We start from the raw sequence: 25375 nt of genomic DNA on the forward strand, positions 1-25375 counted from the left end.
TGCCTTTTTAATTCTTTGGGGAACTTAAATTGATAAAAATTTTCTTGTCCATGAAGGCTGTAAATATTAACATTTCCCTTGTGTTAGGTAGAGACATGACATTTTTCTTTTCTGGTTGGGATATGGGGTTTTTTCATTTTTCTATAAAAGTTTAGGGATCTCATAAATCCAATGCATTTTAAAGTTAATAGCTTCGATCTGATCTGTAGATAAAGCCTTTCTCCCACACCTTCGACACACAGCCCCAACTCCGTGTGGAGTCCCCTGTAATGTCTGTCTCATGCTCCTACCATCCTCTTTTCATAGGAACCTCCTTCTCCAGGGTCTCTTTACCTTTATGGTGGTGAAATCTAACCGGTCTCCATTTGGCTAGTTTCTTCTGCTTTCATCTGTTAAGATGCTTTCCTCTTCAAGTAACGGAAGACCTTGACCAAATGAGACTTACATGATAAACAAATTTATTATCTGACATAACAAGAAACTCAGAGACTGGCAGCCCCCAGGCATGGGACATTGAGCCTCTAGTTCTGTATTCCCAAGGGCTCTTGGTTCTGTTCTGTCCCTCATGCACTGGCATTGTCATCAAGGTGACAACAACATGGCTTCCGCTATTCTGGGCCTCACAACTTGATATGACAATGGAGGCAAAAAGGGACCTTCTTTTCTGGTACTTTGTTTTTTTTTGGAGGGGAAGAACCCCTTTCCAGACCCTTCCCTCACAGCAGATTGCCCCAGGTCTCCTTGGTTAGAACTGGATTGCGTTTACATACGTAAATCAATGATGAGATATAGGAATGGGGCTACCACAATGGCTGAGACCTACCAGAATTTGCTCTGGACCTGGGCATAGCCTCCCTCCTTTACCTGTGTGTCCTGTGGAGACTGAGCTGATACCAGAAGAAAATCAGGACTGTGCCGTTTAGGCAGAGAGGAGAAGTGGACGGTGAGTGGGGGCCATCAATGGGATAAGCGACACTTCTGTTTCATGCTTAAAAACAAGCCAGCAGAGACAAAATACTGTTTTAGCCTAAAGTAATTATCCCCACCAGTGCTTCTCTGATCCAAACCTTCAGTGCTGCTCTACTACCTAAATAATGCTGATCTCTGGTCTATTACTCTAGACTCTCTGTAATCTAGCCTCTCCCTACCCTTCCAGCTTTATCTCCTGTTAACTTTCCCTCTTGAGCTTTCCAGTCCCGCATAAATGGCCTATCCAGCAACCCTGGAGTAGGCCTCATGTTTCTATCTTTCTGCCTCTTCCCCTGGGATGCCGTCTGGTTCCTCTCCACCTCTCTGAGCCCTGCTCTGCCTTCTCCATAATAGCATTTTCACTGTTAATGCCAATCACTTTTCACTGTGCTATCCATTTGCCACTAACTTTGTTTTCTTTTCAATTTTCTAACCATCTTCTCATGTATATTATAAAACACCAGAGTTGGCTGTGTAGGTCTTTGTATGTTTCCCTTGCCTAAATATGTAAACTATAAATTTAACATATTCATTAGCTTCCTTTTCTACCAGACTTCTTGCCCTGGTGGGCATCTCTGTCATTTCATCATAAATTTCAGCCCATGCTCACTCACTCAGTGCCCGGGAAGGCATTGTGCAGACTGCCCGGGAAGGTGAAGTCTTATGTAGAGAAGGTTCCTAGCAGGAACTGATAGGGCTTGTATTTCACATTTGGACTTACAGCCACAACTCGTAGACAATGAATTTGTTCTTGTTTAGTTTTAAAAATTTAAAACAACGTTGCTCTTCTTTTTTCTGAGTCTGTAAACGTAATTTCATCTGCCATGTATTTTATTTTCCTCCCAGTCCTTATTGACTCCATTTACAAAGTCACCGAGGGTCGGCAGTCTGAAATATTCCACAGGCAGGCTGAGGGGAGCTTTGACCCCAGCTGTTGCTTTACCATCTACCATGGTAACCACATGGAATCCCTGGACCTCATCACCTCCAACCCTGAGGAGGCCCGCACCTGGATCACAGGCCTCAAGTACCTGATGGCCGGCATCAGTGACGAAGACTCCCTGGCCAAACGGCAGAGGACCCACGACCAATATCCTTCCTAAAACTGTTCTGGAGCTCAGTGTGTAGTGTGGTGCGGTGGTGGCGGCGGCGGTGGTGTGTATGGAAGTGCGGCTCAGACTACGCTTCATTTTTCCCCATAATTTCTTTCCTTACCCCCAGCCCCCTCTGTCCCCTCCTCACTTTCACACTAAGTAAATGAATGCATGGAACATATAGACACAGGCTTGTACGAACTCAGGTACAGACTTCTTCTGAAGAGACTGAATTTAGCGCCACAATCCGAGAGCTCTTCAAATACCATTTCCTAAGAGAGGTGAGGCAACACGGAAAGCATCGATTCATATTAGAGAGAATCCTGCTTTGTTCTAGTCAGTTTAATTTCACAAATACTTTTTGAGTTCCCGTTATGTACCAGGCACTTAGCACCTTTCTACTTTCCCTGTCTTTTTGTTTAACTTATAGTTTGGAAACTGACCTGATTGATACGCAAGGGGAAGTTATTTTTTACTTAATAACATTTATCTTCTCTAAATTGCTTGAAACGCTGGAGGCTGTCTCATTCTTGATTAAACCCATTTTTGTGATCCTGCAGTGCTGATAAGATAAATGATTAATATGCTTTGTCTGAAGGGCACCTCTCCTGCTGGGATGGAGCTGGGCATATGACATGGCGTTTCTGGCCTCAGGTTCCTTACCCATAAAGTAAGGGTATTAGACTGCTTTGGTTTCCTTCTGCACATTTTGAATGGCCTTAAAATACATGTGCCCTCATCCGTGTAGGAAGCAGTACTTCTTGCTGTCATTGGAATGCGTGTCCTAATTTTTTTTCCCCCCAGAGTGGTGATAAATTTGTGCTGCTCTAGCTGGACCCCTCACCTGGGGTGCTGTTGGAGCAGAGTGGAAATGTTCAGTCCATAAAAGGATTCTGACAGGATGAACGTCTGAACTGATGAGCCATGATGTTTTCATCAGTATTCTCAGCATGCAGATCAATGCAACTGGGATTCATAAATGAACTAAACTCAAACATGGGAAATAACGTTTGGTGCTTTATTCTATTTGTTTGCTTCTTAACTCCTTATCATTTGGTAAAAAACAAACCAACAAAACCACTGAATTAGTAAAATGCTTTCTGATGCAACTAACAGTGCCTTAAACAATAAAAAATATTAATTTCTCATGAACAAGAGACGTGAGATGGGGCCGTTAATTCAGAGTCATTAATCAGTGGTTCAACCATATCACAGAGACCCAGGTTCTGCCATTCCCAGTGTGTTGGCTTGTTCCTTCAGCAGGCTGCTCTTTGGTGAAAGAGCTGTAGCAGCTTCAGGCCTCAGATCCAAACACAGCTCTGCCCAGAGGGAGCAAGTTCCTTCTGATAAATCTTTTCTCAAGAGCAAAGAAAAACTGCCCAGTAGGCTTCCAAAAGACTACTTGTCATCGTTGGCCAAAATTGCTATTGTAGGCCCATTCCTCACAAGAGAAATTAATTCACATAATTGGACTTTGACCTCAGGAACCTTCTGCAGAGTGCAAAGAGTTTTTGTTTATGTGGGTTCTAGCTATAGATATTTCTCATATTAGAAATTTGAGAACTTGAAAAATATTCATTAATTCATTGAAAATTATAATAAGCTCTGTTACGTTAATGTAACATTTTATGAAGAATAGCTATATTTTGTCAAGCAAAATAAATTAGTGAGAAGAGCAATATTGCTTTACTCTTTTGCAAGTCTCTTGAATGTCTGTCTTATGGATTCTCATCTCTGTGTGTGCATTCAGTCTGTTGTGATGTGTATGGCTATGAATCACTAATCCGGGGCTTCCTCAGGCACTCATGTGTTAATTAGGAAGAACAAACAAGTACCTTTCAGATAGCCGAATACTTCAACCTGCAGTGTATCTTCTACCATGTATACTGTTACTAGGAGAGAACTGTTTTTCTTTCACAGAATCTTAGAGTTGAAAAGGGACTTCAAGGTCATCTAGTTGTGCTCACTGACATTATAGATACAGAAGTAGAAGCCCAAAGAAGTGACATAAGTGATCCATGTCCCAGGGCCATGTCCTCATAGAATCAGAACTAGTGTATATTTCTTGGTCTGTTTCTACCTTTGCTTTTTGCTTCCCAACCCTACATACCCTAAACCAACAGCCAAGGCCAACTTGTGAGCTGGAGGCGTTGCAGACAGGCCTACCCTAAAGGGTTTGTCTCTGCAGAATATTCACACTTAGGGTTTGCTTGTCCCTATCTCTTCTCTGGAGAACTCTTTGAGAGGCTTTGGGAAAGAAGTATAGAATAAAAGGATGAACATGTGGCCGTCATTGGCTGTCATCATGTCTTTGAACTCTGGCTAAATATTTTGATAGGTACAGAGCAATGTTCACAGTCAAAAGAAATGGAGCTCGTGGAATGGGCACTGTGTGCCCGGAACACAAATGAGATTCAGTTACTTAGGAATTGGCCCAAATGTTCCACTCTTTTGATTCTGTAGCTAATTTTCCCCTGGTCCTGGGTCACTCTTTATCTTCCAGGTATCACATGCAGTGAGGTCAGGTCCTGCCTGAACTCTATGAGGAGAAATTGAACTTGAAAGAACTGGGCTGTTTATTTTCAAAAGCTGTAAAGGGAACAAAATATGAAACGAGGTATTTGCAATCTGACAGTCACCTCTGTTTAACTTTAGAAGAAATAAGACTTGAACTTTCTGGTTGCTTTGACTTTCTAAGGTACAACCTCCTACAATCATCGTTTGAATCACCTAAGAAATGTAAATGTGCTGTATTATCACTGGGAGGTTCGTTAATATTTTGACTTAAAATGAAAATCAGTTTGGTGTCACTTGCTTGATAAGCAATATTATCCACTGACTCTTTCCTTTGACCTATTCCCATTCTCCCATTTCTCAATTTTAAACCTATGTCTTTTGCTTACTTTGATTCTCTGATTTCTTTCCATCACCTTCATTTCTTTCCTCTTCATTACCCTTCAAATTTTGAAACTCAGTTTGGTTCTCTAAGTATTCACACAATACCTGCCTTTTGTAATTTACCTTCCGATAACTATAAAGCATCCATTAAAAACAAAAATGCTCTGCTAAAACTTGGAATTTTCAGCTCACCTATTTGTTACCATTTATTCTGCTTTTCCACTATGTAAAACAGTGCAATACTCATCCTCCTGAGGGTCTTTTAAAATCTCATTTCACATGATGTAAATCGTTTGTCTCTAAACTCATCTTCAGAGCCTCAGTCACTGGGTATTATATGTGAGCTTTGAGGGCAACCTCTAGCATGTTAGGTTTGTAGTTCATTTTACTGCCCTTGACGTACAAGTTTCGGGCTATTAGGGAAGAACCATCAAACCTAGTATAGAGACAGACCTTCTGTGAAGGAGAAGACTGGGCTAAAGCAGGTTGCATGAGATCTGGGTTTGAGACCTGGGTTCCTTACTAACCCTTATGAAATTTCTCCCTCTTCTCTAGTTTATGTCCTCAGGTGGACAGTGAGGAAATTGAACCAGTCTAAATTTCTAAGTGTAAGAGTGGGAATGAGAAAAGGGGATTGGAAAGATTGTATAGTGTGGAGTATTGTAAAGGTAAAAGATACTAGAGGAACGGTCATGCAGAGAGACCATAAGGCCGAAGTTTGGTGTTTCATCACATCATAGAAATGCTTTAACAGATTGGATAACAATGTTGGAGTTGAAGAACCTCTCAGAATAACATGGTGTGACTCATTTCACAGTAAAGGGATGTATGTGCCCCTGCTTCCCCCATTTCTTTTGTTGTTATGTCACTGTTAACTCACCAAGAGCCTGTGGATAGCTGGTCCTTCTCAAAAGAATTTCTTCAGAAATTCAATGTTAATGATAAATGCCTTTGAGTGTATCCTGTGAGACAGCAGTTTTTACTTTGTGAGAACACAAGTGTTTTTCTTGACCTCGCTGTATGTGGGTGAAAGAGACCTTTGAGGAAGCTGATAAGAATGGTGACGGCTTATTGAATATTGAAGAGATACACCAATTGATGCATAAACTAAATGTCAATCTACCCCGAAGAAAAGTCAGACAAATGTTTCAGGTATGTTTTCACAATTGAGCTGGCCTTCTGTAAAAGACGCGTTAGAGGTTATTGGTGTACTTAGGTATTTCAAAAGGCTATTTTGTTTTGTTGGAAGTTAATATTACCTGCTTTGTATTGCTTTATTTTTCTTTGATGAAGAGAGACATTTTGTTTCATTGAGGAAATAAAAAAACTTTCTAAACTTAACATGCATCCACAATTTCACTTCCTAAAATGCTTTTTTGTGGTTGCTCTTTTCAGAGTAATTATAAGCGCTTTACCTGATAAATGGTGGAGGAAATGTGATCAATTCTCTTAGAGAGGATGATACTTTCTAATCATATAAAGTCTTTGTTCTTTATCAGAATAAAGACTAACATGAAAAAAATAGCACTTGTCGAAATCCTGAAGAGCCCTCTATTTTATTTCAGAGGAGTTAAAGATTTAGAATCCTCAAATCTTAGAAGTGCTGTATCACTGCTACCTTTTAGGGAGCTCTCCAGAAGTTCATTCATCTGCTTGTTAATGTTAGGTGAGATGCTGTTTCCTTGTAGGTGGGGGCTTGAGGAAAATCCTTGGGCCCAAACTTATTCTGTGGCACCTACCTGGGACTACACTTATTCCTGCGTCTAGGTGCAGAAGTCAGCTGTCTTAAGTTTAAGTTGGTGCAAAGACAATGTTAGATTATTAGTAATTACTAGAACATTAATTTAGGAAAGGCTTTTATTTGGAGGTAAGTTGAATGCATAATCCATGTTTTTGCAATGGTTTTCTAAGTGGGTAGGTATGTGGTATTTTATACATGTAAAAGTAAGTATAGGGTGTGATACTTTGTGATATTTAATGTTTTGTGCTTCCTTTGTTTTCTGACCACTTGCTCCTAGTAGTGGTAAGGCAGAAAAAGCATGAGGAGTGAGTTGCAACAAGGAATGGAAGATAGAGGCTATCTTCCCTCTGTGGCCTCTTACAGTGGTCCTGTCCTTGGAAGCTCTTGGCTGGAGATGGTTTGCATTGTGGGGAACTTGGTCTTAATACTGGAAGACTACATGAGGGAAAGGAAAGAAGGCGAAGGAATGAGATATGCTGTAGACAAACCTCAGAGATGGAGTGAGGGTCTTAGGAGGGGAAATGCATTGCCACAGATAGAGTGAATTGTCTTTAAACTAAATGAAAATGTTTAACGTGTTCCTGACACTCCCTGTGACATCTTACTTTTATCCTGTTTTGAGCCTTACCTCCCATCTGATCCTTTCCACAGGAGGTGTTCAGGTACCTAAAGGGGTAGCTGCTGATTAAACCAGAGAGGCCAAACTTAAAGAGGAGCTCAAAGTTTATACCTACAAAAATGATGATTTTCTGGGTACTTTTGGAAGAAAGATAAGAAAGAAACATAAGATACTGAACTATTTTTGCTTCTATATTTTTCCCTTCAGACACCTTTGATCTTGGGTGACCTTTGGCTCACCCTAATATTTTAGAGGGTGAACCAGGAAATGTTTATGTGAAGTGCCGTATGAACTCAAAGTAAATCCTTTAGTTCCCTATTTAAAGAAATGTTAAGGGTCTTTTTCTGTGACCTTAGATGTATAGACTTACCAAGCCAGAAGTGAGTGGAGATGTTGGGCCTGCTGTATGTAGAACATTTCTACCACAGGCCTTGCTTCTAGCAAGTTCTGTAAGTGGTCGAGGTGGGGATATGGGGCCAAGGATGTTAGTAGTATTTCAGGAACATTCTCTCTTTTGACTGAATTGCTGGTAAAGTCATTAAATCCTTCCTAGAATTTTCTTTGCCTTTTTGTTGCAGTGCATGATTCACCTGACTTTTAAGTAATATTTTAAGGTATGGATAGCTTCTTTCGAAGTCTTTGATGCTATGATTTAAACCTCAGAGTATTACTATTCTTAATTGTTTAGGTATTTACAAGGAAGTCTTGAAAAAGGTTTCATCTCTGTTAGATATTTTAAAACTATGTTTCATCCAGGGTTAGATATTTTGAAACAAAGTTATGACAGAAATATGAACGCTAGCCCTGGTTTCTGAGGATACAAAAACTCTGCAACCAAGGGCCTCAAACACTAAAACTGTTGATAATCTGTAGACCAATCTATCGCTACCTTTCAAAGGACAGAAGACGACAGCAATCAGCCTCACAAAGAAACTATGTATGATTTAAATATTGGTTAAACTGTTTGTTCATAATTGACCCAAAGTTGGCAAAATTTAAAAAGATATATTTTTATGTGCACTTTGACTTTCAAATATACGTTTAAAACCATGTAATTGCTACATATACTTCACAAAATATATATTTCAAAATGCCATTGTTGCCCTGTCAGTTTTTGTTTAGTTACAGTTGTGTACATTTAGAATGAAGAAGATCATGTAAATGGATTGGTTGCTCATTATGTATTTCCAACAGTTTTATGATTTTATGATAAATTTAGCCAATTAGAAGAAAGATACACAGTGAAAGATTCTTGCCCAATAATTACTAGAAACAAATAATTTCAGCTACAAATTAGTCCAGATGGATTTTTCAGACATCTGTGGAGGGAAAGCAGGGAGGTGTCAGTGATGGTGATGGTCGTGAGAACACTAAGCCAGCTATGCAGAATTAAGAGATTTGGTTTTTTTTGTAGGTAAAAATCCCATTTGATTGAAATGCAGTTCAGAAGCTGATGAGACACTGATATTTTTATTGTGTGTTAAATATATCATCCCTTTTTTTGTTCATGATTAGTCCTTGTTTCAGCTTTGTCTGTTTCATTAATTTCTTCAAAAGACCAGCTTTAGGTTTAATTGCTCAACTTTGATGTTATAACCATTTGTTTTCTATTTCATTGCTTTTGCTTCTGTTTATAATTTATTTCCTTCTATTTTCTTTGCCTTAAACTTTTTCTAGGTTTTTGAGTTGAATTATTAGCTTATCTGTTTTTAATCTACCTTGCTTTCTAATAAATTGAAAACTTCAAATTTCCTCTAATTACTGTTGTAACTTCATCACACAAGTTTTAGTATGTAGTGCGTGTGTTCACTTCTATATGTTCCATTTCCTACTTAGAAATGTACTATGTTATTTCCAGACAGTCTTTTTAAAAGCTCTTTTGTTGATTTATAAATTTATGGTGATCAGAGAAATTAGTTTTTATAAGGCTGATTCTTCATCATTTACAACTTTGCTTGTGGCCTATAATGTGGTCAATTTTAAAATTGATCCATGTGTACTTGAAAGGAATGTTTGTATACCGTTTGTGAAATGTATACTAGCCTTTTTATAGTAAATATTATTTCCCAGTACCAAATTTCCTATTTCGCACTCTCACACTGCTTTATTTTTTCTATTTCTCTTTCAGGAAGCTGATACAGATGAGAATCAGGGAACTTTGACATTTGAAGAGTTCTGTGTTTTTTACAAAATGATGTCATTGAGACGGGACCTTTATTTGTTGCTCCTGAGCTACAGTGACAAGAAAGATCACCTAACTGTGGAAGAATTGGCTCAGTTTTTGAAGGTGGAGCAAAAGGTATTATTAGACTATTGAATGTTTACCTGAAAATACTTGTGAAAGATACATGGGCTTCTCTTGGGGTTAGATGTAGATATTCTTTAACTTTAGGGTATAGGTGTAAATATCATAATTCCACAAAAGTCTTATCTATGAGTTATTTAAAATTGTTTCCAGCAGCTTTTAAAGAGGGAATGATAAATTGAATTTTTAACCTTAAATATGCTGAGTATAGATATGCATATTTTCCCACAAAGTTGAATGGTAACTCATGTGTTTCATTTTAAGAACAATGGTAATGTTTTCTTTATACTAGTAATATAGCTTGGTATTTATTAACTATGATGTAATTCGTAACTAACAACATAATAATTATAATAATTCATTGATAGTTCTGATGGGAAATTGGCATTTGATCATACGAGTATGAAAAGGCTGAGTAAATTAAGTCCTGATTAGCAAAAAATGTCCCTAAATATGTTTAAAAGAAGACCTTTTAATTTTAATACTATGTAGGCTGAATTATGGTTGACAAGGTGAGGCTTCTCCTATTGCTTTTTTAGTGTTACATTAAACTCTGTTTCTCACTAAAGTAGAAGAATCAATGAAGACATTTTTTTGGTTTTCTCAGTTTTATTGAGGTATACTTGATGAATAAAAATTATATATATTTAAAGTGTATAAGATGAGGTTTCGATATATGTATACATTGTAAAATGATTACCATTGTTCAAACCAATGAACACATCTATCTCCTCACAGTTTTTTATTTTGTATTTTTTTGTGGTGAGAGCCCTTAAGATCAATTCTTAGCAAATTTCAAGCATATAATAGAGTATTATCAACTATAGTCTCTATGCTATGCATTAGATCTGCAGAACTTATCTATTTCCCATAATTGAAACTTTGTACGCTTTGACCCACATTCTCCCCCCATCCTTTTACCCCCTAGTCCCTGGCAACCAACAGTCTACTCTCTGCTTTTATGATTTTGACTTTTTTACTTCCACATGTAAGTGAGATCATGCAGTGTTTATCTTTCTGTGTCTGCCATTTCACTTAACATAATTTCTTCTAGGTTTTAAACATGTTGTCACAAATGGTAGGAATAATTTCATCAATCCTGTCTATGTGATGAAACCTCTAGAAGAACCCCTAAACTGTGGGGTTTGGTCAGCTTCCTGGTTGGTAAACACATAGACGTGGTGAGAAAGAGGTGTGCTCTGAGAGGGCAAAAAACTCCAAACAACACCCCTCCTACCTTGCACCATGCATCTCTTCCATTTGGCTATTTCTGAGTTATATACTTTATAATAAACCACTAATAGTTAGTGAAGCACTTATTTGAATTCTATGAGTCAGTCTAACAAATTATGGAAACTGAGTCATGGGAGCTGTTAAAGACTTTTTCTTTGACTAAATTCTAGGCAGGTTCTTCTGAGCCCTTTTTCAACCAGGCCCCATCCTTGGGCCTTGTTCTCTAGTCTAGTTGAAGCAAGAATCCTGCTAAGTCAGTTTAACCAGAACCCCCATCAGATTACCTTTGATATCTGATAAAATTCCTCATTCTCTACTGTCTATCCCCCAGGTCCTATCCAATTGCTCTGGCCTGCCTTCAGCAAGAATTCTCTTAAGATCAGTTAGAATCCTTTAGCCAGAATCATTCTTATCCCTGATGTTTGTTCCTCTGACTCCCCTACTCCATTCCTTGGCTATAAATCTCCACTGGTCCTTCCTGTATTTGGAATCAAATCAGTTGTATACTGAGTTCTCTTTTCCCCCCTCCCCTCTTACAGTACATCGTTAGTGATTAAAATCTGGTTTTACTGCTTTAACTACTGTCCATTTCTGGATTTTCTTTGACAGAATGGCCAAATTTATAGTAGCTCAGGACAAAAGGGGATAGACTGAACACCTCTTTTGTGGTTGGTGTCTGATGTAGGGGCAGTCTGTACAATTGAACCCTTAATCTGTGGGGTCTAATTCTAACTCTGGGTAGTTAGTGCACCCAGTTAGTGTCAGAGAATCGGAGATTTGGTTGGTGTCAGAAAACAACAACAACAACAAAAAACACTACACCTGGTAATAATTAACTTTACCCCGTTATCACAATCACATACATTTTAGGAATAACCTTCAGATTTTATGAATTTTGCTGTTGCTTTCCTAAGGATTAAGCCAGATAGTGTTAGCAAAATGTTGTTTTTTTTTTAATCAAAATCAGTTGTTTTGATGAGTTTGATAATTTGGCAAAGACAGAGATTTTCCATTAATTAAGTTAGCTATGAGACAGGTAGAAAATGGGAAAGAGGTAAGAGAAGAATTTGTTTTTTGCCCAGAGAATGTGCCCTTTTTATATCTCAGCTCCTCTGTTTCCTGCAATTTTAAGTGCTTCTCCATTCTCCTTCTGAAGACCTCTTCATAGTACGTGAAAATAACATTAGAGCGGGAGCACAGAAGACCTACATTCCACACACTCCCAGTACGTTTTATTGATTGGAGAATCTTGCACAGATCAATCAATACTGTTTCTGATCCTTCGTTTCCTCATCTGTACAAAAGGGAGCTGAGATCTACCTTAACTATCTCATAATGTCAGATTGAACATTGATTGTAGTGCTGAATGTGAAAGCTCTTGGATAGAGATATCCAGAAGCACAGCAATGTGAGAAATTAAAATAAGAATGTTTAAAGCTGCTGACTTCAAATTCATGTGGGCTGGTGGAATGAACCCAGTCCATTCGAATAGCAATAGTGACTATCACTTGTTAATGGTCATATGTATCTTCCCTTCTTTTGGTGATATTGACATTCTTACTAGTCCATTTTAGTTGGGTAAAGCAGAAGCCAGCATTCTGTGACATCTGCCTTGGCAGATGATTACCTGAATCCAGTTTAATTTTCTAAAGTAGCTTCAAACTAGATATGGGCATAACCTGAAAGACATTTTTAAAAATTATGATTCATTAAGAGACATGAACTATAAAGGAAAATATTAGTGTCCTGAAATTTTAAGTTTATATGTGGTCCAATATAGCAAACACCATAAAATTAATGTTAAGTACAAACTAGGAAAATATTTGCAACATACAAATGAGAGAAATTGTGAATTTCTTTAATATGAGTAGTGCTCTCCTAGGCTATTGAGGGAGAAAAGTGAATACCAAATAAAAAAAAATGGGCAAAACATTTGAAACATGTAAAAAAATTTCAAAAAAGTCAATAAACCTATGAAAAATATTCACATTTCATTAGTAATTTTAAAAATGTGAAACAAAGCCAAGAGAACATTTTTTTGCTCATCAAATCAATAAAGATTAAAAAAAGTTACTACTAAACATGGTGTCCATTTCTTATGCTTCTGGTGAAGGTGTAAAGTGGTATAATCTTTCTATAGGACAGTTTTATTTACCAAATGTTATATAATTTATTAAGTTCTCACCAAACCATTTTATTCTAGAAATTTATCCCAAGGAAATGTGTATAGTAAAAAGTCACAAGATTATGCATTCAGCATTATTTAAGATAGAGAAAAATTGGACGTGATCTAAACGTATAGCAAGAAAGTTAAGAGTGAAGAATGTTATGAGGATTTGAATTTTAAAATAGGATTTCCACAGTGGAATAAATCTGTGCCAATTTGACTATCCATATGACAGTATGTAATTCATTCATTTCTGATGGCATAAGATTGGTGTAGACACCAGAGTATTCAACTTTTACAGATTTACTCAGTTGAGAAATGAAATATCCCTGCTGGCCATATATGCTGTCAAGGATTACGTGAAATCAAACATTGGCCCACAAGGGTCAGTTTCACCGAAGCTCTCAGAAAATTGAATTTATGCCTTTGACAGACCCAAGGGCTGTTTGATCCTTAAAATGTTGATGTGTGAAGGAAAATTTTCACTCTTTTATGTCCATGAAGAAGTGCCAGTTAAGCAAGAAGCCAGCAAGAAGCCAGCTGGCTGAGGTTTCTCTTGAATTCACAGATAAATATCACAGACATCCATCAGATTGTGGTTCCAAAGTACTAGGGCAGTTTGAGGTTTTTGGTTTCACCCCCACCCCATCCCTTGGTCCCCTCTGGGCAAAAAACAACCTATATCTGCTCCAGAGTTCCTATCCATTTCCTGGCACTGGGGCGGAATGTGTTTTGTGTTTAATCCTTTTCAGATTTTTTGGTTCAGAAGTGATCATTTGATTGAATTCCCTCATCTCCCATCACAGCCTTTCTTAGTAAGCCTCTACCCTCTTTTTAAACTTTTGGTTCCTTATGGATTGAGGAGAGAAGAAGAGAAGACAGGAATATTAAAGCACCCTTATAGTTTGAAAAACCTTCTATTAATTAAGAGCGAAGGCTATATCCATGGATATGTCAAAAGCAGATTTCTATTTATACAGTGCTTTCATCAATATATGTATGGAGATGGTTAATTCCAGGGGATTTTTCAGAGCTTTTCTGATTCCATGCTAGAGGGGCTTCTGATTGTAACTCAGTTTATCTAACATAGATCTACATATTATCCCTTTGTGGTGATTCTACCAGTTGCTCCTTTTTCTTCTTTATTCTGAGAGAAAGTTCCTGTTGTTTTAAACTAAGTTTGTGGTAATTTGCTACAGCAGCCCTAGGAAATTAACACAGCAACCCAAGGAAAAAAATCCCTAAAGATATTTATATCGGAAGTCTCTTAATAAAATAGTTAGCCAGAGAATTCCACAGTGAAGCCACGAGTCAGTAAGCTCTGTTCAGGAATACAGAACTTCCTGCCAAAGTTTTCGTTGCTTTACTTTTAAATATGTTTTTAAATAGCCAATTTTAAAAATGGGTTTTAAATAGCCAAGGCTTGCCACATGTTTGAGGAAAAGCTCTAGTGTAAGAAGCAGAGGGCAAAGCAAACAAATAGAATGAAGAAAATTGGAGGAAGTAGAGGCAAGGCAGGGAGAAGGCAATTTTTAAAACTGGCATCAATACATCACAATGGTAGAAAACATTGCAGCCATGAAGCAAGAGCAAGGTGCTATGAGAAAAGAACATAAAGTTGAGAAAACTGCCTAGAAAGTAGAACAAACAACAAAGAAATGGAAAATAGAAAGAAAAATAAGGAAATTAGTAGATTGATGTAGAAGGTCCACTATCTTCTAGAGTAGCAGGAGTTACAGAAAAATATAAGAAGAAATAGGAGGAAATTATCAAATAAGTAGTACAAGAAAGATTAACACTGAAAGATAGGAATCTCTATATAGGCAGTGATTACTGAGTGCCAAATGTAGTGAATGTAGGAAGATCCACGCAGAGACAAGTCATAGTGAAATTTTGCTATGCCAAGGATAAAGTGAAACCCTAAAAGCTCACAAAAAGAGAGAGGAAAAAAGAAACTAATCAAATCAGTGAACAAAAACAGGTCTCATGAAAAGGAGTGGAATCAGAATGGCATCAGACCACGTTATTTAATGTAAAGAATCATAAATAATGTAAAGACCTCATTATTTAATGTAAAATAAATCAAATTTTCCTATGCAAGCCAATTGCCTTGTATAGTAAGAATAATCATCAGTGTTGGAGACAGCAGGCGGCTCAGATATTGGCAGCAAACAAAACTCAAATGAACTCCATGGGAAATAGGGAAAAAGTGTTTCTATTTCACCTTACCAGCTAGGTCAAATGGGAAGCAAAACATGGTGGGGGGCGGTGGGGGGGCAATAAAGGACATTAACGTATATTGAAGCTTCATTTATACAGTAAAACCCCAATATAACTTTTTAACTGAGGTTTAAAAAATTCAATTGTGTAAAATGTAGAATTTTACTATTGGGAGGTTAATTCAACGAGAACAGGGATGGGGGAAGGATAGGAGCTGATTGACTCATATTTCAATTCTCTTTATTACCTAGTTTTACTGTATTTTACTGAGTTAATCCTCAGTACTTGAATTTTGTATAGAAAGTGGATTATTTCCCATTAATTCTTTTACCCAGAAAATTGGTTACTTCCTAGAATACCTACTAATGTTTTCACTAATTTAATGAATACTTTTCTAATGTGATACTTTTTGTTAGCACATTCTGCTTTGTATCTTGAACTAGTAACCTGTCCTCACTCATCTACAATTAGTTCCATCCCAGAATGACAATTTCTTGTTGTTTGTTTGTTTGTTTAGATCTCGTGGGCTCCTGGTAGGACTGCCTGAGTCTAGTTCACGGCTCCTACATGTCTAAACAAATGGCCTCATAAACCAAATAATTGCAATATAAACTCAGTCTTCCTATGGCACATATAATTTTTATCAATTTGGTCCTTTGTATTTTGTGAGAAATTGTTTATATTTTGGATTGCATGTGATAAATCTCTCTAGCTTATAGTGGACAAATTAATGATCTGCTCAAAGCCTGACTAGGTCAACAGAGTTCCTCGCAGGTAGTATGGTTTCATTTATTTATGGTATTTTCAGGTGGTATCTGGTAAGGTAGGCGTCTGAATAAAGTAAGAATTATAACTTTTACTCAAAGGATTTAGCCATTATGCAGCTAGTCTTGGCAGGGGCATGAAAGGGGGAGGGTGAACAAGCATTCTGTGCTCTTTCAGACAGGCAAAAAATAGCTGCATAACAAAGCCCCCCCCCCCCGCGAAAAGCTTAAATGCTATTAAATAGACTGTTTAGAAAGATTAGATTTTATTAAAACATAAGTGTTGAACTGAAGAAATAACAGAATCTTTGAGAAGTATCATTGAAATATAAAATCCTAGCTCACAAAATGAGCTTCCTCTATCACTATACATTAGTATTTTTTTTTTATTAGTTTCAGGTGCACAAGACAAAGTAATACTTAGACATTTATCTTTTATGTCCCTCACATTGTGTGAACCCTCCTCCCCCCGTCCACTAACCCTCTGACATCACACAGGGCCATTACATTTCCACTGTTTCTATTCCTAATGCTGTACTCCGCTTTTGTAAGTATATACATATACACATATATACATATACATACTAACTTGTAGTTGACATACATTATTGTTCATTCATTAGCTTCAGCTTCAGATGTACAGTGCAGTGATCAGGCATCTACATCTTCCCTGAGGGTGGTCTCCCTAATGAGACAAGTGTCCATCGGATACCCTACAAAATCTTTACAACATTATTGATTACATTCCCCAAATTAATTTTCAAAACCCCGTGGCCATGTTGTGGTTACTGACTATTTTCTAATCCCCTCACCTTCCCCCTTATCCCCACCCTCCCGTCCCATCTAGCAACCCTCAGTTTTTTCTGTCTCCAAAACTGTTTCTGATTAATTCATTCACTTATTCTTTTCTTTAGATTCCACATATAAGTGAGATCATATGGTATTTGTCTTTCTCTGTCTGACTTATTTCACTTAACATAATGTTCTCTAGGTCCATCCATGTTGTTACAAATGGTAAGATTTCTTTCTTCTTTATAGCTGAGTAATACTCCATTGTATAAATGTACCAGTTTCTTAATCCAGTCATATACCGATGGGCATTTCGGTTGTTTCCATGTCTTGGCTATTGTGTATAGTGCTGCAATAAACATACAAGTGCATAAAGATTTTTGAATTAGAGTTTTGGATTTCTCCGGATAGATATCTAGGAGTGGTATTACTGGATCATAGGGTAATTCCATTTTCAGATTTTTGAGATACCTCCATACTGTTTTCCATAGTGGCTGCACCAATCTGCAATCCCACCAACAGTGCACAAGCGTTCCCTTTTCTCCACATCCGCGCCAGCACTTGTTGTTTGTTGATTTATTGATGATAGCCATTTTGACTGGGATGAGATGGTATCTCATTGTGGTTTTTATTTGCATTTCTCTAATGATTAGAGAGTTTGAGCATTTTTTCATATGTCTGTTTGCCATCTGTATATCCTTTTTAGAAAAATGTCTCTTCATGTCCTCTGCCCATTTTTTAATTGTGTTGTTTGTTTTTTTGGAGTTGAGTTGAGTGAGTTTTTTAAAGTAAATTTGTGACATTAACCCCTTATCAGATATAACATTGGCAAGTATCTTTTCCCATTCAGTAGGGTCTCTTTTTGTTTTATTGATGGTTTCCTTTGCTTTGAAAAAAACTTTTTAGTTTGATGTAATCCCACATGTTTATTTTTTCTCTTATTTCCCTTGCGTGAGGAGATATATCAGTAAAAATCTTACTCCAGGTAATGTCTGTGAAGTTTCTTCCTATATTTTCTTCTAGGAATTTTATGGTTTCAGATGTTACATTTAAGTCTTTAAGCCATTTTGAATTAATTTTTGTATATGGTGTAAGGAGGTGGTCCAGCTTCATTTTTTTGCATGTGTCTGTTCAGGTCTCCCAGCACCATTTATTGAATAGACTGTCTTTACCCCACCGTACATTCTTGCTTCCATTGTTGTAGATTAAATGGCCTTATAGGCATAGATATATTTCTGGACTCTCTATTCTGTTCCATTGACCGATGTGTCTGTTTTTATGCCAGTACCATGCTGTTTTGATTACTGTAGCCTTGTAGTATAATTTGAGGTCAGGTATCGTTATACCTCCCACTTTGTTCTTATTTCTCAAGATTGCTGAGGCTATCCGGGGTCTTTTATGATCCCATATAAATTTTAGGATTATATGTTCTATTTCTGTGAAAAACGTCGTTGGTAGTTTGATAGGAATTGCGTTGAATATGTATATTGCCTTAGGCAGTATGGACATTTTAATTATATTAATTCTTCCTATCCATGAACATGGTATGTGTTTCCATCTGTTTGTATCTTCTTTCATTTCTTTTTTCAGTGTCTTATAATTTTCTGAGTACAGATCTTTTACTTCTTTGGTTAAATTTATTCCCAGATATTTTATAGTCTTTGAAGCCATTGTAAATGGGATTGTTTTTTTAAATTTTTCCTTCTGATGTTTTATTATTGGTATATACAAATGCAACTGATTTCTAAATATTAATTTTGTATTGTGCTACTTTACTAAATTCATCTATCAGCTCTAATAGTTTCTTGGTGGAGTCTTTAGGGTTCTTGATATATAGTATCATGTCATCTGCATATAATGACAATTTTACTTCCTCCTTACCAGTTTGGATGCCTTTTATTTCTTTTTCTTGTCTGATTTCTGTGGCTAGAACTTCCAGCACTATGTTGAGTAGAAGTGGAAAAAGTGGACAACCTTGCCTTATTCCTGATCTTAGGGGGAATGGTTTTAGCTTTTCCCCATTGAGTATGATGTTAGCTGTGGGTTTATCATATATGGCCTTTATTATGTTGAGATATGATCCCTCTATTCCTACTTTCTTAAGGGTTTTTATCATAAATGGCTGCTGGATTTTATCAACTGCTTTTTCTGCAACTATTTATATGATCATGTGATTTTTATTTTTCATTTTGTTAATGTGGTGTATCACATTAATTGATTTGCAGATGTTGAACCAGCCTTGCATACCAGGGATGAATCCCACTTGATCGCGGTGTATGATCTTTTTAATGCATTGCTGAATTCTGTTTGCTAATATTTTGTTGAGGATTTTTGCATCTCTGTTCATTAGAGATATCAGCCTGTAGTTTTCTTTCTTAGTGGTGTCTTTGTCTGGTTTTGGGATCAGGGTGATAGTGGCTTTGTAAAAAGTGTTTGGGAGTCTTCCCTCCTTCTGGATTTTTTGGAAGAGCTTGAGGAGAATAGATGATAATTCTTTTTTGAACGTTTTGTAAAATTCACCTGTAAAGCCATCTGGTCCAGGGCTTTTGTTTGTTGGGAGATTGTTGATTACTGATTCAATTTCCCTGGTGGTAATGTCTATTCAGGTTTTCTGTTTCTTCTTGAGTTAGCCTTGGAAGGTTGTACGCCTCTAGAAAATTGTCCATTTCTTCCAGATTGTCAAATTTGTTGGCATATAGTTGCTCACAGTAGTTTCTTAAATTTTTTTGTATTTCTGCGGTGTCTGTTGTCACTTCTCCTCTTTCATTTCTGATTTTATTAATTTGGGTCCTCTCTCTCCTTTTTTTAATGAGTCTGGCTAAAGGTTTGTCGATTTTGTTTATCTTCTCTCAGAACCAACTCTTGGATTCATTGATCTTCTGTATTGTTTTTCTGGTTTCTACTTCATTTATTTTCACTCTGATCTTTATATCTCCTTCCTTGTACTCCCTTTGGGATTATTTTGCTGTTCTTTTTCCAGATCCCTTAAGTGTGAAGATAACTGTTGATTAGTGATTTTTCTTGTTTCTTTAAGTAGGCCTGCAATGCTATGAATTTCCCTTTTAGGACTACTTTCGCGGCATCCCATAGATTTTGGGTCGTCATGTTTTCATTTTCGTTTGTCTCAAGATATCTTTTGATTTCTTTCTTGATCTCCTGGTTGACCCACTCATTATTTAGTAACATGTTATTCAGCCTCCATGAATTGGTGTGTCTTCCAGTTTTTTTCCTGTAGTTCATTTCTAATTTCGTAGCACTGTGGTCAGAGAAGACAACTAGCATCATTTCAGTTTTCTTACATTTATCAAGACTTGTTTTGTGGTCTAACATATGGTCTATCTTGGAAAATGTTCCATGTGCTCTTGAGAAGAATGTGTATTCTGTAGTATTGGGGTGAATTGCTCTGAAATTATCGATTAAATCCAAGTGGTCCAATGTGTCATTTAAGGTCGTTGTTTCCATATTGATTTTCTGTCTGGAAGACCTGTCCCTTGTTGTCAGAGGTGCGTTGAAGTGCCCTACTATGATAGTGTTACTGTTGATCTCTGTCTTTATGTCAGTCAATATCTATTTTATATATTTAGGTGCGCCTATGTTAGGTTCATAGATGTTTACTAGGGTTATGTCCTTTTGCGGATCGATCCCTTTATTATTATATAGTGCCCATCTTTCTGTTTTAATATGTTCTTCATTTTAAAGTCTATTTTGTCAGATATAACTATTGCAACTCCAGCTTTTTTCTCATTTCCATTTGCATGAAATATGTTACTCCAACCCTTCACTTTCAGCCTGTGTGTGTCTTTTGATCTGAAATAAGTCTCTTGTATACAGCATATACAAGGGTCTTGCTTTCTTATCCACTCCGCCACCCTATGTCTCTTAATTGGAGCATTTAATCCATTTACATTTAAAGTGATTATTGATAGGTACATAGTTATTGCTATTTTTAAATTTGTAGTTAGAGTGTCTTTCTTCTATTTACATACGTCCTTTTAGTATTTCTTGCAATGCTGGCTTGGTGGTAATAAATTCCTTTAGCTTATTCTTTTCTGGGAAGCTCTTTATCTCTCCATGAACTTTAAATGATAGCCTTGCTGGATAAAGCAATCTAGTTTGTAGGCCTTTGTTTTCCATCACTTTGAGTATCACCTGCCACTCCCTCCTGGCCTTCAATGGTTCTGTAGAAAAGTCATTTGGTAGTCTTATGGGAGTTCCCTTGTATGTAACCCTCTGTCTTTCTCTTGCTGCTTTTAGCATTCTCTCTTTGTGTTTAAGCTTTGCCATTTTAACTATGATGTGTCTTGGTGTGGGCCTGTTTGGGTTATCCTGGTTGGAACTCTCTGCCCTTCCTGGGCTTGTATGTTGGTTTCCTTCATCAGGTTAGGGAAGTTTTCAGACCATTATTATTTCAAATATGTTCTCAATCCCTTGCTTCGTCTCTTCGCCTTCTGGTATTCCTATGATGTACATGTTGCGCTTGGTGTTATCCCAGAGGTCTCTTAACCCATCTTTATTGTTTTTTATTCCTTTCTTTCTGTTGTTCTGTTTGGGTGATCTCTGCTAACTTGTCTTCTAAGTCGCTAATTCGATCCTCTGCTTCATCTAACCTGCTGTTAATTCCTTCAAGTGAGTCCTTTATTTCAGTAATTGTGGTCTTTATTTCTAACTGGTTCATTATGATTTCTATATCCTTTTTTTATGTCGTCTCTAAACTCCTTAAACATTCTTATCATCAGTGTTCTGAACTCTGTCTCTGATAGGTTGGTTACCTCTGTTTCATTTGGTTCCGTTTCTGGAGGTTTCTTCAGTTCTTTTATTTAGGACATGTTTCTTTCTTTCCCCATTCTGGCTGACTCTCTGTGTTTGCTTCGATGTATTAGGTAGATTCCCCTAGAGTTCTTAGTTCTTGCTGTGTTATCTTATGTAGTACGTGTTCTTTATGTTTGACTTGCACTACTTCGTTCTTCTCCTCTGCCTGTGCTCCAAAGGTGACTCTTGTGTTGTGTGTATTGTCCTGTTAAAGAAGATCTTTAATTGCTTTTTGCTTGTGAGTAGGTGGGGTTAACTTCTAGGCTGACTAGTTGTGAGACTGGGTTCTGCCCACCGCAGGGTGTTCTGTTATATGAGGATTGACCACTTAAATGTGGTTTGGCTTCTATGGGCTATTGTGCCTGTAGATAATTCCCTCTGGGTTTGTAACTTGTATGTCAAACCAGTAGTCCTCTGGTTTGGTCTGGAGTTGGCCTCTGTGTATGTTGAATCTTGTGCTTCTTAAGCTGGGCCCTGGTAGGGCAATTTCAGAACAAAGCAAATCCCCAAGCACAACAACAACAACAACAACAACAACAACAACAACAAAGAAAAAATCAAGTACATTCACATGTGAAAACAACCGACAACCCCCACTCAACACAGGCAAAGATATCAAAGATATAAAGACAAAACAAAACAAAAAACAAAACAAAACAAACAAAAAGCAGCGCCAATCTTGGCTTAAGCCCACCAAGTAATCTCCAGGTTGTCCTCTGCTGTACCAAAGAGTCCTTTGTGTATTGTGCAGGCAGAGCCGGTCACCTGATGCCCGGAGTGAAGTTGGAACTGCAGATTTAGATGTGTGGGACTGAGGAGTCTGGGTGATAGTTTCTACACAGTCAGTGCAGTTTCTGTCCTTGCCTGTACATATGCGCACTGAGAGTAGCACCACCAGCCCTGTGTCCAGTTCTTGAGTCTTAAGGCACTTCTTCCGCGCACATGTATATGTGTGTGTGTGTGTGTGTGTGTGTGTGTGTGTGTGTGTATGTGTGTGGCGGGTGGGAGATTTCTGAGCTGCTGAAAGCCCAGAGCTGCCTCTGCCCCTATTGCTGATCCCTGGGAGTGCCTCCGCAGTTGTAATTGCCCCACCCTAGTCAGGCCAGAAAGGGTGGGGGCTGGGGATGGAAGGGTCTTCTTTCTCCCAGCCCAGCCATGTCACACTCCTCCTGCAAGATTTAACTCTTTGATACAGAAATTTGAAGGCTGGCCTCAATATTCAGATTATTTTTGATACCTTTCAAATTATGTTGATATTCAATGGTCTGTTGTAGCCCTTTTGTCATATGATGAAGAGTAGCACATTCTGCTGTTCCTCATGGTTCCCTACAGCCTCCCGTCACATCCTCCTGGTGCCTCTGCATTAGTATTTTTAAATGTCACTGTTAAACTGTGGGGCTCAATGGGTTTTTGATCAAAATATCACATTCTTTGTTTAGTTAAAGAAATGATTCCTGAAGAGTTTTCTTTTCCCACTGACACTAAATTCGTCATGTTCATGCAGCAACCCTGAAACTGACTCAATAATAATAGCATGCCCTGCCTTTTGGTGCCACATTTTGTTCTTATAAATATCAATTCATTTAATCCTCACAGCTACTTTAGAAGGTAGCCTCAGAGAAGTAAGTGACTCATTTAAGATCCCACTGTCAGTAATATGAGCCAGCGGATTTGCACACCAGCAGTCCGGCTCGTTCTCTGTTACGCTAGCTGCCTCACCTAGCTTTCTGTTTTTATTTTTTCTTGCTAACGTTTGTGTTTCTGAATCAGCAAGGCAGACTGCTGTCATGATGCAGTGGGGGGTGTTTGTAGTTATACACATGCACAGGTGAATTTACCTAGAACATCCTGTTCTGGTAGGAAACCATTTTCTTTCAGGATGTATGTGTTATTAGCAAACTTCAGTGTTTGTGTAGCTACTAGCTCTAGGATTTTTGGCAATGCATTTGTATTGATTATTGATTTTATTTATTAATATCATTGTTTCATGGAGAGCATTTGTCTAGTGGTTGAAGGGCTGTTTTCACTGATTAAATCTGCAAGGTGCAAGAAAGATTGATCACAGTCATTTTCCAAAGATAAAGTGATTGTGACACTTGTAACCTCAAACACTGTTTACTTAATCGCTTTGTAGTGTATCAAGAATGCTTTAAAAAATTAGTAGGCTTTTTTTAGTGTAAAGAAACATCTCATGAAACTTCAGGTATTCTACTAATGTTGTTTTTTTTTTAGATGAGTAATGTGACAACAGATTACTGTCTTGACGTCATAAGGAAATTTGAAGTTTCAGAAGAAAATAAGGCAAAAAATGTTCTTGGCATAGAAGGTAAAATAACAAATATTCTTAATTACTCATTCTTTAGTTTGGTTCACTAAGTTATATTCCGCAAAATTTTTAGGAGGACAGCTATTTGTGGAATTACTGATGATTCAAATACCATACCCCCCACACACATATTTTCCTACACAGCAGGTTCCGTGATACTGTCCCTTCTCTTCCTTTTGCAATGATGATATATATATATATATTCAACTCCTAGCAAGCCAACTTGATGCCACTGTGTATGAAAGATACCAAGACATATTTGTACTTTTCTCAAAGGGCTAATTTTGGAAATAGCTTCAACCTGATAATTTTATGAATGGAAATTCGGTCCTAAGATAAGTAATCTATGAAACTAGTGTCTTGACAGTAAACATGTGCCTTAAAAAAATGTTGGCAACTAACTAGTTTTACCTGGTTGGTAGCAGTGGATAGGTTTGTTGAAACGATTTCTTTAATACAACAGTCTCTTTTTATGGTTGAGGAAAGTGAGGTTCAATGAAATTAAGTAATTTGCCCACAGTTATATATTCAGAATCTAGGTCCTAGGGTCTTATATAGAAATAATGCAATATGAATGTAGCTACACATATGGCTAAATTTTATGTAGGGAAATAAATGGCAGGCTTCTACTTAAGAGGAGAATCTTGCAGACAGAACAACTATTCTTAATGAAAGACTGTTGTGGCACCTTAGTGCCCTCAAGAGCATCCAAAGCCATGGTTTCTCTCATCAGTTTTGATTGTTGATCTCCTATTCCCCCTGCTCCCAGGCTCAGTGTGGACACGGGCGTTTTGATATCATGTATTTACTTCCTGGGGTAGAAGGTAATTAAAATAAAGAGGAATAATTTAAAATTTATCAAAAACCATTTTAAAACAGCCAGAGAAAATAAACTATTTTGGACCTTTTTTTTTTTTTTTTCTAAACTAAGAAATGAGTTGCAGCCCTGAAAGATGGAATTAAACACAGTTTCTAAGTTATGGCCACTAAGAGGGGCAAGAAGAAATTCTCTGGAGTCTCAGAGGGTATTTACAGATACAGTTGTACCACACGATTCTTGAAGACTGGAAACCATTTACCCTAATAACCATGCCACTTAGGTACTTGTGGGTCATTCATGCATTTATTCATATATTAGTGAATGCCTCTTCTACCCAGCCATTATGTTTTGAAAAACTATAGAAAACCTGACAGGGTTTTCTACATAACCTTTAAGCACTGTTTCACAGTTATAAAATGTGTGAGTCATTAGCATCTTCCCAAGCCAATTTCATGCTCAAATAACCACACCCTGAATTCTGGCCATGCTTAACTTTTAACTGCTACTTCAGCTATGACAAATAATGTTATTTTTCCAATTCAACGCAACCTATCAAATTGTTGATTGATCATTGTACCACTTAGAATGAATAATACTTTAATACTGCCTCAGTCACTGATT

At 37.4% G+C, this 25375-nt stretch overlaps 1 protein-coding gene across 2 annotated transcripts in view; it reads left to right on the forward strand.

Moving 5' to 3' along the window:
• PLCH1 (phospholipase C eta 1) overlaps window positions 1–25375 on the forward strand; it is a 202184-nt gene that overhangs the window by 112848 nt on the left and 63961 nt on the right. For both annotated transcript variants that reach the window (XM_081025261.1, XM_081025260.1), the window contains 4 exons: window positions 1816–2059; window positions 5984–6113; window positions 9450–9620; window positions 23841–23934. In XM_081025261.1, coding sequence (XP_080881387.1) covers window positions 1816–2059; window positions 5984–6113; window positions 9450–9620; window positions 23841–23934 — 639 coding nt within the window. The remainder of the gene's footprint in view (window positions 1–1815; window positions 2060–5983; window positions 6114–9449; window positions 9621–23840; window positions 23935–25375) is intronic.

Source organism: Rhinolophus hipposideros (assembly GCF_964194185.1).
Source record: "Rhinolophus hipposideros genome assembly, chromosome: 2".
In the NCBI taxonomy this organism is placed as follows: domain Eukaryota; kingdom Metazoa; phylum Chordata; class Mammalia; order Chiroptera; family Rhinolophidae; genus Rhinolophus; species Rhinolophus hipposideros.